General features: G+C 37.4%; 1 protein-coding gene across 1 annotated transcript in view; it reads left to right on the top strand.

Moving 5' to 3' along the window:
* The window catches only part of FAM193A (family with sequence similarity 193 member A), a 137,162-nt gene that overhangs the window by 95,812 nt on the left and 23,917 nt on the right, over nt 1-17,433 (top strand). The window contains exons 9-15 of the mRNA XM_032781055.2: nt 4,048-4,125; nt 4,794-4,906; nt 5,097-5,339; nt 10,823-10,976; nt 11,094-11,273; nt 12,428-12,679; nt 16,041-16,239. Of these exons, the coding sequence (XP_032636946.2) occupies nt 4,048-4,125; nt 4,794-4,906; nt 5,097-5,339; nt 10,823-10,976; nt 11,094-11,273; nt 12,428-12,679; nt 16,041-16,239 (1,219 nt within the window). The remainder of the gene's footprint in view (nt 1-4,047; nt 4,126-4,793; nt 4,907-5,096; nt 5,340-10,822; nt 10,977-11,093; nt 11,274-12,427; nt 12,680-16,040; nt 16,240-17,433) is intronic.

The raw sequence follows: 17,433 nt of genomic DNA, 5'->3' as shown, positions 1-17,433 counted from the left end.
TGTGGGATGTTGCAAGAAAGTCTGTTAGCAGTGTCTTTGTTAAAGTCTTGCATAAAATTTTGAGGATGGTTTCAAAGCATCTGAAGAAAATTCTTGTTGCCAAACTCTGCCACCTGTAAAGCTTGCATGTTCTAATCCTAGGTATACTAAACGTGAAAAATTGTCATTTTGTTAAAGAAAAGTAGGCACAGCAAATAATGAACATTTGCTAGTGTTTGTAAGAACCTGACAGAAGTAACTGTCTTCACAGTAATTGCCTATCTGATTTTACCTTATTTGAATTCCCTTGTAATATTCATGTACTAACAATGAATACAAATGGTTAAAGGCTGTATTGCATCTTTGTTTTATAAAGTATAATTATAGGCATCAGAAGAGAAGCTCTTGAGCGGTGAAGTGGAACCCATTTCTGCATATGTAAATGGCAGTGTCTCTTCTAAAATTCAGTCTTTCTGGGACTTGAGAGGTGTAGGTCTTTGCAGGATCAATTTATAAGCAGGAAATAAGCACCCTAGGTATCACTACAGCAAAAATATCCATCACCTTCTGACTTTAAGTGTAGCACTGGAAAGGTGGGACTGTCAGAACAGTTACTCCTCAGGAAAAGACTAACATGGACCATCTCAAATATGTCCAGGTTTCTTCCCACAAACAGATTTTAAGATGATCCTGTTGACTTCAAAAGTTAATCTGTTATGCTATCAGCAGCTGGTATAAAGAACATTTAAAAATCCTAAAAAGGAATTACAGCCTGTGATCCTCATTTATTTAATGAAGTAACATTATTCTGGAAGCAGAGCTTTTTTCTTTAATGATTAAATTCTCACAGAAACACCAAAAGCAGTTTCAGGCTATTACGGTATGGTTAATGTGCATACTGAAATATTCAAAGGCTTATGACTCTGAAGTAGCCTTTATGCCATTGCTTTAAGGACATGAATATGAGGATGTCTGGTAGTACTAGTGCTAATGTGCATTTGTCATACTTTGAATCTTTATCCATTTGAAAGATCATATTAGTTTGTGAGAGTCCCTATACTTAAAGGCCTAGATTTTGTCTTGAAGAACACAGCCCTTGTGTAGAGAGGAGTGTGGAATCTAAGCGTGCCAGGAAGAACACTGGAGAAATTATGCCTGTTTGTTTGAGGCACAATCACAGGACTGCTGCGTGCATATGAGGTCCTGGTAATCTGCTCAATCTTGTATGCCAGCCAGGTTCCACAGGCTGGTGCAAAGTGAAGGGGCCAGAATAATGACCCCACTCCCTTTCCAACCCTCTTCACTAGCTTGCTCCCATGGAGAGGAAAAATACAGCAATTATTGTTGAGATGCACAAGTGTGTAGGGGAGGCTTCTTGCTTGTCCGTTCACTCCTGTGTGCCTAAGCGAGGGCATCTCACAGTCTTGCCCAAACAGTGAATACAGTAGAAGTAAAATTATCTCTCAAACTAGTAGAGATTAAATGCATCTACTATAGTGTTGTGGTTGCAAAGCACTGTACAAATGTGAATGGTTGATCCACACAGCACCCGCGTAAGGTAGGTAATTAAATATTTTTTAGGTGCCTAGATTTAGGAGTGATAGGTGCTACTTGAAGGGATGGATAAGTAGGTAGAATAATTGATACAGAAATTAAGTGACTGCCCATGTCCTCAAAACAGTCAGTAGCAGAGCCAGGAATAGATCTTGAGCATTCCTTATTTTTGGCCATATAGTACATTTTAATCCCTCTGAAAAGTGGAACAAAGGATGATCCGTAAGTGTTCATGCTTACTATTTCTCTTAACCATTTAAAAGCATTACATGACTTACCATATTGCTTTTAGTGTAAACTAACATATTCCCTTCAGAGCAAGGGAATTCAAAACTGAATAGTAATAATCCAAATTACATTTGATACTAGCATCAAAGAGCAAAATCATGTTGAGTGACGTTCAAATTCAAGTGTTGAGGTGTAGCGGGGGTAGTTCAGCATGGTATTTCCTGAGTGAAACAATATCCTATTGTAATCTTTTAAATTCATGTTCATGTTTGAATTCTATGTTCATTCCTTGAAATATTAATTTAAAATGATATTACATATTGAGGGTTACAATATGAGCTAATTATAATAAATTCTGGTTCATTTGCTGCAAATTTTGTTCCATGAATATGTAACCTCTGAAAGGTTTTGAATTTCTAGTACTTGTATGTTAAGTGTTGAAAGAAACCTGGATAGGTGCTTTCCCTGACCTACTGAACCAGTTCTTTTAAATTGATTTGGGAAACAGATGGAGAAACTGATTTTGTACTTCACTGTTTAAAAAAAAAAAAAAAAAATTTACTGTATGTAGTATTGTATGCCTGTTGGTCCCAGGATGCTAGAGACAAGGTGGGTGAGGTATTAGTCAAATAAAAGGTACAGGTCTATCACAACTTACGCACATTTAGCATGCGCGATTTCAACTTTACACGTACGGCTGGGGGGCGTGGCCTCAGGTGGGGGGGCGTGGCCTCAAGTTTTAAAGGTCCTGGGGCAGCAGCTGTGGCTGGGTGTCCCAGGGCCTTTAAATCACCCAGGGGGCTCCCAGCTGCAGAGGTGGCTGGTAGCCCCCGGGGCGAACTAAAGGGCCTGAGGGTCCAGCCACCCTGGAGCTCCAGGCCCTTTAAATGCTGGCCCCAGCCCGGCTGCCAAAGCTGTGGGCAGGATTTAAAGGACTTCACCGGGCTTCCCGCTGCAGCGGAAACCTTGGAGGATCCCTTTAAATGCTAGCCCCAGCCCGGCTGCCAAAGCTGCGGGCGGAATTTAAAGGGCTCCTCTGGACTCCCCATCGCAGCAGGAAGCCCAGTGGAGCCCTTTAAATCCTGCCTGCAGCTCCGGTGGCAGAGCCAGGGCCAGCATTTAAAGAGCTCCACTGGGCTCCCTGCCGTGGCGGGAAGCCCAGTGGAGCCCTTTAAATCCCACCCACAGCTCCGACGGGGCAGCATTTAAAGGGCTCCTCTGGGCTGCGGATGGAATTTAAAGGGCTTGGGGATATAATTTTGAGTATACACAGTTTTCGCTTTACGTGATAATCGCAGAACGGAACCCTCGCGTAAGGTAAGACTTACCTGTAACTTCTGTTGCGGAGAGACAAGCTTTCAAATTTACAGAAAGCTCTTCTTCAGGTCTGGGCGCTCTCTCACCAACAGAAAGTGGTCTGGTAAAAGATATTATCTCACCCACCTTGTGTCTCAAACATTTACAGATTTTTCTTTTGTTTGTTTTATGTTTGTAGCATTGTTTGTTAACTCTAAAAAGTGTACTCTTCAGAGACAAAATGTAATCTGATTTTAATAGTGCTTTTCCAGTAATGTGCCCCAAGGTGATCTATAATTAATAAAAAAGTATCTTGCTGAGTCAGTTAAACCATAGGCAAGGAGTACGTTTTAAGCTCAACCTTAAACACTGACAGTATAGATCCATGTGAATGGCTATAACTTTAAACTTGATCTTTTCTTTTTATATAAACTTACAAAAAAGTAAAGTCCAGCTTCAGTAGCAAATATTCTTCTATGATTGAATGATGAGCTCTAGGTCTGTTGAACACCACAAGATTTGTTATTGACCTTGAGCTTATATCTGGGACTTGCCAGAAGTCCTGTATTGCTAGAGCTTCACACATGGATCAGATGAGATGAGATATTGGGTATCTGACGCAGAACACTTTAAATGTTATCAGAATTTTGTATATAGTATAAAATGGAACTTAATGTCCGTGTAAAGACTTAACTGGAATGTGGAGGGTGCAAGGGGGGAAGATTGCCAAAATGATTTTATATTTGCTTAGAATTTAAAATACAGTGGCTTTACTAATGAAATAAGAAGAGCACTTGGATAAGATAAATTCTATCTTTAATATAACTTGAATAGCTAACTTAACTTTCTTTTTTAATTACACAAGATTCTTGTGAGTTTTCTGAAATAAACATGGACAGGATGAATAAAATAAAATTTGATGGGGACCTAACAAATACAGTGTAGTATTTTCATGTTTAAACCAATGCATCTTCTTCTATCCTGTTTTAGATGGCAATGAAAACAAAACAGCGCATGCTAAAAGAAGACTGGGAATTTTTTAAACAGAGGCGTTTTATTGAAGAGCAGGTAGGATTATGGTTTTTTAGCAATTTATATTAGGTAATTTGAATATTTTCTGTATACTATGAGAGACAGACACTTGCAGCTGAAAGAGTAATCTGTATATTGCACTAACCATATGTGCTCTAATTCTTCAACCCTATGTCTAGAGCTCACTTGGATAAATGGGAGTTAAGCACAGATCAGCTACAAAATTGGGCCCCCACGTATTTTCTAAACTTTAAGGGTAATTGAGTTTGTTATTACATGTTCGTCCCTTTGTGTATATCCATAAAAGGAATGTAACTGCCGAAGTGAAAGAACTCTGTGTCGTGATCTAATAAAAATAATATACAAAACTCTAGTTATAACTGGGTCAAAGAGATTGACTTCGCCATGCGATTTCTTTAATATGGAAATACATTTTCTTTGAGCTAACATATTTTTGAATGCCAGGTGTTTACTGCTTCTAACTTTAAACTTTTATAGGTATAAATGTTTTTGACTTTGGGTATTGTGATAGATGATCAAAAGGATACTTTTATCAAGTTATTACTTGTCTTATAATTGTCTTTTTAAGTTGGGCATTATAAAAGGAAAGGATGTTTTTTGCCATTAGTTGTGCTATAAACTGGTTACAATTTTAGCGAACATTTATTTGCAATACTAAAACACTGCCTTAAAATTTATTTTAGTTAAATAACAAGAAAGCACTAGCTGGTGAGAACAACTTCACAGACACAATGAGGCATATGTTGTCATCACGTTTGAGCATGCCTGACTGTCCCAACTGTAATTATAGAAGAAGGTGAGCTGATGTTTTTAATATGAGTTCATAATAAAACATTAATCTCTTGGGTTAGAGAAAAGAGGATATCAAATATTATATCTGGCACAGTGAATTTAATAAAATGGAATGCAACTTCAATACCTTTAAACAATACCTTTAAAAATCTGTGAAACTGATAAATTTTATTACTATCTTAATTCTTGAGCAGATGTACTTGTGATGACTGCAGCCTTTCACACATTTTAACATGTGGCATCATGGATTCACCAATAACAGATGACATCCATATTAACCAGTTACCACTACAAATTGATTCTGCTCCGGATTATCTGTCTGAGATCCGCCCACCTAGTATGTCTTCAGCAAGCTCCGAATCAGGTTCCAGCTCTCCTATCACAATTCAGCAGCACCCAAGGCTCATCCTTACAGATAATGGCTCTGCACCAACTTTGTGAGTTGCTGTTTTTATTGTAAAATTTAGAATCATAAGGAAATTGAGAGAACTATGGAAGACAAGTTGCAGAAGGTTGATAGTTTCACTTTAAATTACTATCCTTGTTTAAAGATTTAACTCTTATTTGCAGTAGTGCTTGGCCACATTGGGAACTTACTCTGAGAGGTATCAACTGCCTGAATTCATAACAATGAAGTAGTAATTCTTTAACATATGTCTTAGATTTATGCCTCCAAACAGCTGTATATTCTGGAGTTCAAGGAGACATCTACGACAGAACCCTGATTACACATTTAGTCACTGGCAGTGGCGAGGGTAAACTTTCTGGATGGTGACCTTCTAGCTAGAGAACTTGTCCGTTCCACACATTTTGTTACATCATTTGAAATCTTGCTTTAGACATCTACCCTAAGTGAAATCAGGGTGGATTGATTCACATCACTGAGTTTAATCATTATTTAAATCAGCAAGCAGGAAATCTTGACTTAAATCATTGTTTTAAATTTGTTTTGCGTTTGTACTTTTTAGGTATTTTTCCAAAGAAAATTTGATTTGAGTGGTTGGTTACCCTTAAAACATGTTGGTTTGCTTTTATGCTATATTTGTTGCTGCTTTTGCATACCAAGAGGATATGCTATGTCTATACACATTACATTAATTTAATTGAGATTCTTTCTTATATATGAGGGAGATTCCCAAACTTGAGCTGGTCTTTTTAGGTGACAAATCTGAAGAACTGACCCGGATTGAGATGTCACTAGAGGAGGTTTTGTAACAAATTGATAAACTAAACAGTAATAAGTCACCAGGACCAGATGGAACTCAAATGTGAAATTGCCTGACTACTAACTGTAGTCTGTAACTTGTCATGTAAATCAGCTTCTGTACCAAATGACTGGAGGATAGCTAATGTGACGCCAATTTTTAAAAAGGGCTCCAGAGGTGACCCCGGCAATTACAGGCTGGTAGGCCTGACTTCAGTACCGGGTAAACTGGTTGAAACTATAGTAAAGAACAAAATTGTCAGACGCATAAATTAACATAATTTGTTGGGGAATAGTCAACACGATTTTTATAAAGGGAAATCATACCTCACCAATCTTCTAGAATTCTTTGAGGTGGGTATCCAGTGGATATAGTGTATTTAGATTTTCAGAAAGCCTTTGACAAGGTCCCTCACCAAAGGCTTTGAAGCAAAATAAGCAGTCATGGGATAAGAGGGAAGGTTCTCTCATGGATTGGTAACTGGTTAAAAGATAGGAAACAAAGGGTAGGAATAAATGATCAGTTTTCGGAATGGAGAGAGGTAAATAGTGGTGTCCCCCAGGGGTCTGTACTGGTCCAGTCCTATTCAACTTATTCATAAATGATCTGGAAAAAGGGGCAAACAGAAAGATGGCAAAATTTGCAGATGATACAAAACTACTCAAGATAGTTAAGTCCCAGGCAGACTGCAAAGAGCTACAAAAGGATCTCTCAGAACTGGGTGACAGGGCAACAAAATGACAGATGAAATTTCATGTTGATAAATACAAAGTAATGCGCATTGGAAAGCATAGTCCAAACTATACATATAAAATGTTGGGGTCTAAATTAGCTGTGACCACTCAAGAAAGATCTTGGAGTCATTGTGAATAGTTCTTTGAAAACATCCACTCAGTGTGGAGCACCAGTCAAAAAAGCGAACAAAATGTTGGGAATCATTAGGAAAGGGATAGATAATAAGACTGACAATATCATATTGCTTCTATATAAATCCATGGTACATCTTGAATGTTGTGTGCAGATGTGGTCACAGCATTTCAAAAAAGAAATATTGGTTTTGGAAAAGGTTCAGAAAAGGGCAACAAAAATTATTAGGGGTATGGAACGGCTACGGTGAGATTAATGAGACTAGAACTATTCATCTTGGAAAAGAGACGACTAAGGGAATATGATTGAGGTCTATAAAATCATGACAAAATGAAGTATTTTTTCATACGCTGCCCAGTCAACCTGTGGAACTCCTTGGCAGAGAATGTTGTGAAGGCCAAGACTATAACAGGGTTCAAAAAAGAACTAGATAAATTCATGAAGGATAGGTCCCTCAATGGCTATTAGCCAGGATGGGCAGGGATGGTGTTTGCCAGAAGCTGGGAATGGGTGACAGGGGATCGATCACTTGTTGATTACCTGTTCGGTTCATTCCCTTTGGGTTACCTGACATTGACCACCTGTCGGAAGACATGATACTGGGCTAGATGGACCTTTGGTCTGACCCAGTATGGCCATTCTTATGTTCTATATGTTATGTTAAAAATGGTGAATAATGTATTTACAAGATTAAATTTTTACTTGTGATTTGTGCCAAGGTTAGATGGGAATTCAGATGTGATTAAAAATGTACAAAATCAGCATTTTAAGGTTGGTTTTTAATTAATTAAATCTACCTAAAGTCTGTGTGATATATAAGAATACTTATCAAAACAGGTTTTGAGTTTTAAAACTAACTGATTTATTAAACAAAGGGAGTATTGTTTGTAGTTAGTGAATTAAACCAATTGTTTCTGGTTACCATGTCCTTCAAGATTTTAGCAGTAGCAGACCTCATCTTCCTTCGGCTACATTTTATTCATAGGTTGGAAAAGGAAAACAAGCTTTCCTGCTTTTTCAATTCTTTTGACTTATTAACTTTGAACTAGTCATTGAACTGAACTAATTAAATAAACTGAAATGAAGAAAAGATTCTCTCTGCACCTGCAGAAGAAGCTAGTGCTATCAAAATGTGGCTTAGCATTTCAACAATGTCTGGTTCCAGGTGCTTCACCAGTTCAGGGATTTAACTTCCTTTAAAACTTTGGCAGGAAACATGTACTGCATAGTGTTTTGGGGTTTTTTAAATTTTTTTTACACTTAATCTAAATCATTTTAGTAGATTAGAATAAGGCCTTAACATAAGTTGTCATTAGGGCTGGCTCCAGGCACCAGCTGTGCAAGCAGTGCTCAGAGCGGCCAACGGAGAAGGGTGGCACATCTGGGTCTTCGGCGGGTCCCTCACTCCCTCTCAGAGCAAAGGACCAGCCACCGAATTGCCACTGAAGACTGAAGCGGCAGTGGTAGAGCTGCAGATTGTGATCACGGCTTTTTCTTTTTGCTGCTTGGGGCAGCAGAAACCCTGGAGCTGGCCCTAGTTGTCATCAATTCAAATTTAACTTTAAATAGGTTTTATTTTTAATTTAGTTTAAATGAAAATCTGATTTTTAAAATTTTCTTCTAAAATTGGTTTTAATCCTCTGTGAATGAAATATTGTTTACACATGCACCACATGCCTAATACAACCTTATCTGTCATGTATTAACCAGACACTGGTATTTTTGTGGTTTGCCTTACAAAGAGCAATGATAAACCTGAATATAAGAACTGCTTAATGATTTTATTTTTTTAGTGTGAGAACAGGTGATTTTTTGAAAGGTTAGTCACCTGATTACAAGTAACTGACTTCTGAACTCTTCTATCAAGACTGTTGAGTTGACATTAATTTAAGACTTAGAGCAAAGATTCGTGTGCAATGAAAAAAGTTCTCATCTTCTCTAAAAATCGTAGTGAATTTAGGAACTGAGGCATTTGCTATTGCTGTCTGACCCTTCCTCAAACCAGAAAGGGTAAATGATTTTTAAATTGGGGGAGTAGATTGAATTTATTCCCCACCCATCAAGCCTTGATAGCAACTAACTAACTACAACACCCTGTTACAGTATGTGACACATCAGCAACCATGAAGAACGTTAAGTTGATTCTGCAATAGTGATCAATAGTGAAATAGCTAACAGGTATTTTAGGGAGTTGTCATTAAGATTCAGTATTAACCTTTTGTTGAAATGAATGGGGATAGCGCAGATTTGTCAATTATGGTTTCAGGCTAATATCACTTAACTGATTTATACCTGGGTCTCATTTAAAAATTTATCTTTGCATTTATTATGGCTAAAGACTTACTACTTTTGAATGAAAGCATAGATTCTGGAACATAAAAGGGCATTTATGTGGCAAATTATGCAGTGGCACAAATGCATTATACTCAATGTTTCTGATCACTGTAATTATTTTTCTGTTTGAAGCAGTTCAAGTGCCAGAAGTCAATTCAGCTTTTTTGTTTATTTTGACACACATTAAATCAGCATGTGTCCAAAACATTGTGCAAATATTTCCATTTTCCTGTCTACCTAAAACTAGCGTCTATATCTGTGTCTGTTTGTTGTGTTGATGCTAGCTAATGCCTAAATAGACCAAGACAGCTGTTTGGGTAGTTTTACAACGTTGCATTGTGGTATTATGAAAATTTCAGTAGGTTTTCTTATCCTGTATTTGAATTATCTATACCCTCTAGTTCTTCATCTTTGTAAAATTTTCTAAGATGATGGAGGGCTTTTGTAATATTACAGATCTGCTTTTGCCAATATTTTGCTATATTATCTGAGAAGTTCTGAAGCTAACTTCAGTTCTCCAGGAATGAAGATCAATAATATTAACTGTCTCATGGGATGCTAATTTAAACAGCACTTACTAAAGGCAGTGTCATCTACAGACAGAGGCTAGTTCACTCTTCCTTCAGGGGAGGATCATTCTGTTTCTCAAATTAGGGCCTAAATAATCTCTTAGGTATTTCTATCCCTGTGGCACATGTGACGTATGGCTAATGGTACTGTATTGTAATTAAGTCTTAGCAAAAAGTCTTACTGGAATGCAAAAGGGTGTAATAATACACTTAAAGAGCTCTTTTACATGTTTGAGTACTGTACAGAAATTACCAAATTAAACTTTGCAACACCCTCGTGAGGTAGGTAACTAAGCTTGCATACTTTTTGTCTAGTGGTGTCAGGAAAAATTTCTAGTCCTCTATTCAGGAATTGCATGAATAGGCACTATGAGAAGGCCTGAACGATGAATGCTTTTTTTAACATAGTGGTAACCAAGAATGTACTGTTAGGAGAAAATTTTAAATGATCATTAATCAAAAAATGAGATTGTTATACTTAGTAATTTGTGTAGGGAATTCTGGCTTAATGTTGTCAGTGCTTGAAATATTTGTAACTTTTACACATTACACATTTTCTACCAAGAAACTCATTTGAAATAAGGCTTTTGTCTCATCAAAGGAAAGGCTGGATTTACCCTTCATTATGTTTTGGCATGTTGGAGTTATTGGATTTCTTGATGGCATAGTATTAGGGAAAAATTACATATAAAAATACTAGAAAATCTTTTTAGCCCAAGCTTTCTGCTGAGGAGTTTAGCTGTTACCTTAAACAGGCTAGATGGTAGGTAGTAAATCTTGTGATTTTTAAAAAACAGCCGTCTTTAACTATTTTGAAGCAGATCAATTTAAATTGAAATACAAATTATGTATCTATATTTTATTTCATTCCAATGTTTTGTAACTGCTTTCACAGTGGCTTAGGTTACTGATTATCATCATTTATATAAGCCTCTCTTTCCCCAGTGGTAGTGATGATGAAGATGTTGCACCATTATCAGCAAAATTTGCTGATATCTACCCATTGAATAACTATGATGATGCAGAGGTCGTAGCCAACATGAATGGAATCCATAACGAACTAAACGGTGGAGGGGAAAACATGGCATTGAAAGATGAGGTATAGCACTCTAAAGACACACAATTTATGTAATCTGTCAAATGAAACAATCATTGGAGACTGGTTTATCTCTCTCTATTTTTTTTTCTTTTTCTTTTTTTTACTACGGGTTTTCAGTCTCCTCAGGTGAGCAGTACTAGCAGCAGTTCTTCAGAAGCAGATGATGAAGAAGCAGATGGAGAAAGCAGTGGTGAACCACCGGGGACTCAGAAGGATGAAATAACTCTAGGAAAGAGAACATTAAGGAAAGATGAGGCAAAAATGGATAGTCCACCCCCGTCTTACCCCAATCAACAGGTATAGCTCACTGAAGTCTTATACCCGTTGTAAATTACCTTTGAAATCTTGACTATTTGAGACTATTTGCAGTGAAAATAGTTTAATTAGAAGACAAGTTGCAGATATAGGGAGTCTTTTTATCTGTGTAGCTGTCATTATGAGACTTATATATTCAGCTGTAAAAATAATTTAACAATTAGAAATCTAGTGATGACTGGCCTTCCTGAAACCTAAATCTGAGACCTTTTGTAAGGAGTTGTACTCTTTGCTACTGCTGTCTTAAAAATACTGCTTCCTGGTTGAAATAGTACTTTAGTCAGTATGAACTTACACTGTTGAATATATAACAGAAATCTAGGATGAACTCACTGTTCTGAGCTTTAATAGTGAGAACATTTTAGTTAAGTGACGGAAAGTGATTTTTCCTCACTGATTGAAGTAATTAATGGATATTTTAATAGTGTATCTAAAACTGATTTGCAAATGTAGGGAGTATAGGATAGTGCTTCATAATTACTTTACATGGATGTCTTGCATGTGGATCAATATTTTATTGGATTGCTAATTTGTTTACTAAAAATTCCCAAATATCATACTTGGCTCTCTTCTCATCATGTAATGGTTTCTATTTCAATGAGTAAATAAAAAAAACTTAGTCAGTTATGTGTGAGCTAATTTTTTTTTTTAAAACAGTTGCTACAAATCCAAAGGAACCTGTATATCCTATTGAGGAAAATAACCATTATACTCTATGATAAATCTGCTTGCTTGCATTCTTAATGCCATATTCTGACTAGATCATTTCCACACTGATAATCAAGCTTTTGAATAGTTTGATTGTGGAACAAAATCAGTCGCCTTCATTAACTGCTTCCAAGCAAGAACCAGACCGCGCCTTGTGCCTTTGTAGTCCTGACCATAGGAACCACCATAAAAAGGCTTTGAATAGCTCTAGGTTGCCTTTGCTACAACTCTGAACCTGTGAACTCTGATGAATATTGAACTTTGGTTTTAAACCTGTATAAATGTGTAAATTGCTCCTTACCCATTCTCCTTTATTATACAAGACTAAACAATATTTAGACTTGCTGTTTTGTGACATTTAAAAGAAATAAAACGATCTGAATTCCTTGTCTGACAAAATGAGGAGAGTAACTTTTCATTCCTTACAGGCTGACCAAGGTCCAAATACTTGTGAATGCCATGTTTGCAAACAAGAAGCTTCAGGTCTGACTGCTTCAGTGCTCGCAGCTGGACGTCTTCCTGCTGGCCATCAGTTTATGAAGCCAGAAAAACCTGCACATCCTGCACTTCACCTTTACCCCCATATACATGGACATGTACCATTGCATACGATTCCTCATCTGCCTCGTCCACTTATCCACCCGACCTTATATACAGCTTCCCCCTTTACACACAATAAGGTAAGCGTGACTAAAAAAATGCTTTCTAGTTTCAGGAAAAAAATTGTAAATTTGTGTTCATTACAATAATGTAACTTAAGACCTTATTGGCACATTACACTTAACTTTTTTCCTAATTTATAAAGGTAACTACTCATACATTCTGTAAAAGGGAAATCCAAAATTGAGAATACCCCAGTTCTGATGGAGTTTGGCCATCACTGGATTACCAGTTGCTATCATCAGACTAATCTTGGTAAAGATGTTCAGTTTCTTCTCAGTTGGAATGGAGATAGGGACAAGAAGAAATCTTTAAAAGATCAGCATAGTTACCTTTAATGTAATATGGATGTGCCAAATTTTAAATTTATATATATTTGAGGTCAAAAGTGAATAGAAGAAAGGCAGCTGTTGTTCCTTTTCAACTTTGCTGTCCTGGATTTGGATCAAAATGATGATACTGTGAATAAGGTCAAGTGTAGAGGACTACTTGTTGAATGTTTTTGTGCTTTTAGGAGAGAGTAAATTCAGCAAAGCACTTCAGCAAAAGAGCATGGTTAACTAGCAAGATAAGGGTATTGTAATCCATGTTCATCTGGAGATGGTCAAACACTCTGACATTATAGTGAGTGGGGCCAGATAATTGCCTGGTTTGTTTTTCAGAAGTTCCTCTGATTTAAATGTTAGGTTTTTTTGCACTTAATGAAGACTGTCAAATAAGACTGAAACAAAAATGTGATTCACCCTTGGAGTACAAGTCTGCTCTGAAAAGGGATTCTAAAAATTAGTTCTGTGGAGTGCCACATAATTTTATTCATAATCAGTTAGTTAATTTTTCATGTATAAAGTATTCTAATCAGCCTCATAAACTCAGTCTGAACTCTGCGAGGTAGCAAACAGCGCTGGGGGGAGGGGGAGGTTCCTTGTGCTCTCATGCATAATCACCTCTGAAATGACAGGCTAATAGGGTTGTGTAAGTAGTGTGGAAAGGTTAACTTAACCTGTGTCATGCTGTCTGGAGTGGCTCACAATTGTGAACATCTATCTTAGGGCACACTGTCAAACACCCACGCTGGTGTTATGTTCTATAATTAGATTTCACAAAGCCAATAACAAATGTGAACTCCTGAATCATTATACCAGTCCTGCTATAGATGATAGACAGTCTCCTTAGGCCCTCCAGTCTACCTTGCCACCTAGACAAACTGGACTTTGTGATTTTTGGTTTAATCACATACACTCAGGTTGCTCCCAATCCCAAGAGACCAGTCAATCAATTGGTATTCTCAGTCATTGGTATTCTAGATCTTACACCAATGACAGCTGTGGTAGCCAATTGTATAGTAAACTAACTAAAGATTTATTAGCTATGAAAAGGAAGTGAGAGTTACTGAGAGGTTAAAGCAGGTAAAAATATATGTACAGGCGAGTCAGTCTGTAATTCCAAATGGTGGCAGTGATAAGAACAGATTTTTAAATTTTTATTAAAGTTAATGTTTAGAATTGATTAGAGACAAGGTAAGAGGGAAGGTACTGTACATCTAGGGTCAGGCTTGAGCTATGAGGGATTACAGGTATCGGTTGCAAGGGTGAAAGAGAGACATACATATCACATAACTGGCATAAACTCAGATTGGGGTGCAAGAGATTTTTCAAGTGTCAGTGGGTAAGTGGGCTCAGGTATGCCAAATTGCCAGTTTTCCCAAAGTCTTTTCAGGGTTCTCAGACTGTCTGTGGGGAGCTCTGCGTTGTATCTGATATACTTCCCTGTAAGAGTCCAAACACACAGGATCTTTCCCTGAATCCATACTTATAGCTGCTTTCATAGAAGACAAGCTGGCAATGTTACTACCCATGTGGGCTTTTCATTTGATGACCAATAGTGAGGAATGCATTTTGAATCTTTGACCTCGGATCATCTCACCCAGTGACCACTTGCTTTGAAATTAGCACTTTTCTGTTAAAAATTCATCACTAGCATTCCACCAAACTTCTTTCTCATTTAATGGATTATTTAGTTACAAAGGTATACACAATGTAAATGTTGGGTACTACATTATAACCGGATACAAATAAGTGAAAACAATGCAAGTAACATGCCATTAATTTTCATGACGTTTAAACACCAAATACACTCTTGTACATCTAACAATCACTTTGATCTATACTAATACACAAGTGAATTGGCCTGTGGCTCTATCATGAGCTGGCACCTGGTCTGCTAGTGTCACAGGATGAATCATTTTTACTGTCAGTGGTATGTGAGAAAGGGAAAAACACAGCTTCAGTTTCAGTTTCCAAGTTGTATATGCAGAGCTGGCAGTTGGGAAAACTACAAATCTTCAGTTGAAAATGGAGCAGACCTGATATGGAGTCAGTGACTCAGAAAATGTGGGACTCTGCAATGCTACTTTTAAAATGTAACTCTCCAGATTAGAGGAAACAGATCTTAGTCTGATTCAAATGGAGGCTTTAATGTCTGGTCCAAAGTGAATGAAATGTGTATTCCTGTGATTAAAACAAAGATAGTTGGAATGCAAAAATCTTAGTGTATCGTAAAAAAAGATCACAGAGGACATCAGTTGGTGTATATTCAGATGAAAATAAACTATATTGGTAACATCTGTAGAAGAGGTGTGAAGTGAGTATATTAGAAAAACTTCAGGGATAAGAACTAAGAGGAAAAAATAAGTCAAAGAGTAGGGTTTAGTCGGTTTGGGACTTTTTGACAAGAGGTCAGGCAGAAAGGGGGTTCTAAATTGGGGTTTTTAGTATTGTGAAGCAGCTGAATAGGCACAGATAATAGGTTAAAAATAATGAGTCCTTAAAGGTTCAATTTTTATGCAAATATATTTTTTAATAAAAATTGAAGACCAACAGAAACACAGTATGCACACAACTTCTTATAAAAGGAAAAATTTTCAAATATTTGTCAGCTGATTGCTCTTTAACAGCTATATATAAAGTGTATATATACATGCAGTTAAGGTACAACCCACATATATGCATTTATAAATACATCTCTAGCGCGATATGACGCTGTCCTTGGGAGCCAAAAATCTTACCGTGTTATAGGTGAAACCGTGTTATATTGAACTTGTATTGATCCACCAAAGTGCGCAGCCCCACCCTTTCGGAGCACTGCTTTACCATGTTATATCCAAATTCGTGTTATATCGGGTGACGTTGTATCAAGGTAACGGTGTATAAACAAACCTGCCATAATTGTTACTTCCGGAGACAAACTTTTATTAGTTTTTAGTTTACATAATTTCTTACAGAGTCATAACACTTTATTATAATAACTTGAATATTGATGGTGGAATAACTGTGTAGGCAGACAGACTATTAATTAGAAAATACTCTTTTATAATTTTTGTAGGCATTACCGCCAGCACCGGTTCAGAATCATACAAACAAGCATCAGGTATTCAATGCATCGCTCCAAGATCATATTTATCCAAGCTGTTTTGGGAGCACTCCAGACTGGAACAGCTCTAAATTTATAAGTCTTTGGGGATCAGAAATGATGAATGACAAGAACTGGAATCCAGCTACCTTTTTGCCCGAGACACTTCCTGGTGAGGGTTTGTTATAATTTCAAACTGAATAGCTATGAAAACTGCATTATGAAACTGAATGTGGCACTTTGTCTCGCAATGATACATTTCATTATCATTTTTGAGAGAGCAGTTAAAGATTTGCATAGACAGGGAGTCGTAGCTATAGTGGCTGAAAACATGAAAGTAGAAACTCTTTAATCTCATTGCAGGGGCAGTTTTGGCCTCCGGTATATATATAGAGAAATTTATAGAGATGCTTGCATCTTCAGATTTGTGCAGCTACAGAAGGATGTGGGTTTAGAGAGATGCTTATAAGGCAGAGATAAGAAGTAAAAATCCTGAGTCTCCTATCACAAGATCTTGATCTTGTTTCATAAAATTATAGGAGCACTGCTAGACTAGCACCACGACAGCTGCCACAAATTCCTTCCTTTTGTTGCTGTGATGGGAGAAAAGCTAGAAGAACTCAGAATGGATGACTTTGATGCAAAACAAGCTTCAGAATATTTTCATGTTACATTATGCTGTAGAATCACTTCCTTAGACCTTTGAATTTATTTTACTTATCATACAAAGGAACAATTTATAGATCAGCTGTCACTATAGGGTCAGGTATTTAGGGGCTTGTCCAAATTAGAATTGTATACATGTTTCATGTGAGTTCAGTATGCCTTGCTTCATTAAACTAGTAAGTCTGAGGGAATTCTAATTGGCAGTTGGATACAGAAAAGTCTGTGCTGCTTTGCAGCAACATTCCTGAAATCTAAAATATTGTTCAGGTGAGAGAGAACAGAGGAAACTCAACTAATAAAATAATATATATACTGGAGGCCAAAATTGCCGCTGCAATGAGATTAAAGAGTTTCTACTTCCATGTTTTCAACCACATGCATCCGACGAAGTGGGTATTCACCCACGAAAGCTCATGCTCCAATACATCTGTTAGTCTATAAAGTGCCACAGGACTCTGCTGCTTTTACAGATCCAGACTAGCACAGCTACCCCTCTGAGGGCTTGGCTACACTTGCAAGTTGCAGCGCTGGTGAGGGGGTTACAGCACTGCAACTTACTCGGTGTCCACACTTACAAAGCTCAGCCAGCGCTGCAACTCCCTGGCTGCGAATCCAGCGCTGGTGATGCAGCGCTGCTCATCAGGTGTGGACACTCACCAGCGCTGTTATTGGCTTCCAGGGTATTAAGAGGTATCCCAGA

Source organism: Chelonoidis abingdonii, chromosome 5, assembly GCF_003597395.2.
Source record: "Chelonoidis abingdonii isolate Lonesome George chromosome 5, CheloAbing_2.0, whole genome shotgun sequence".
Classification (NCBI taxonomy): Eukaryota; Metazoa; Chordata; order Testudines; family Testudinidae; genus Chelonoidis; species Chelonoidis abingdonii.
Note: the sequence above shows the minus strand (reverse complement) of the source record. Positions and strands in the feature narration are given on the sequence as shown.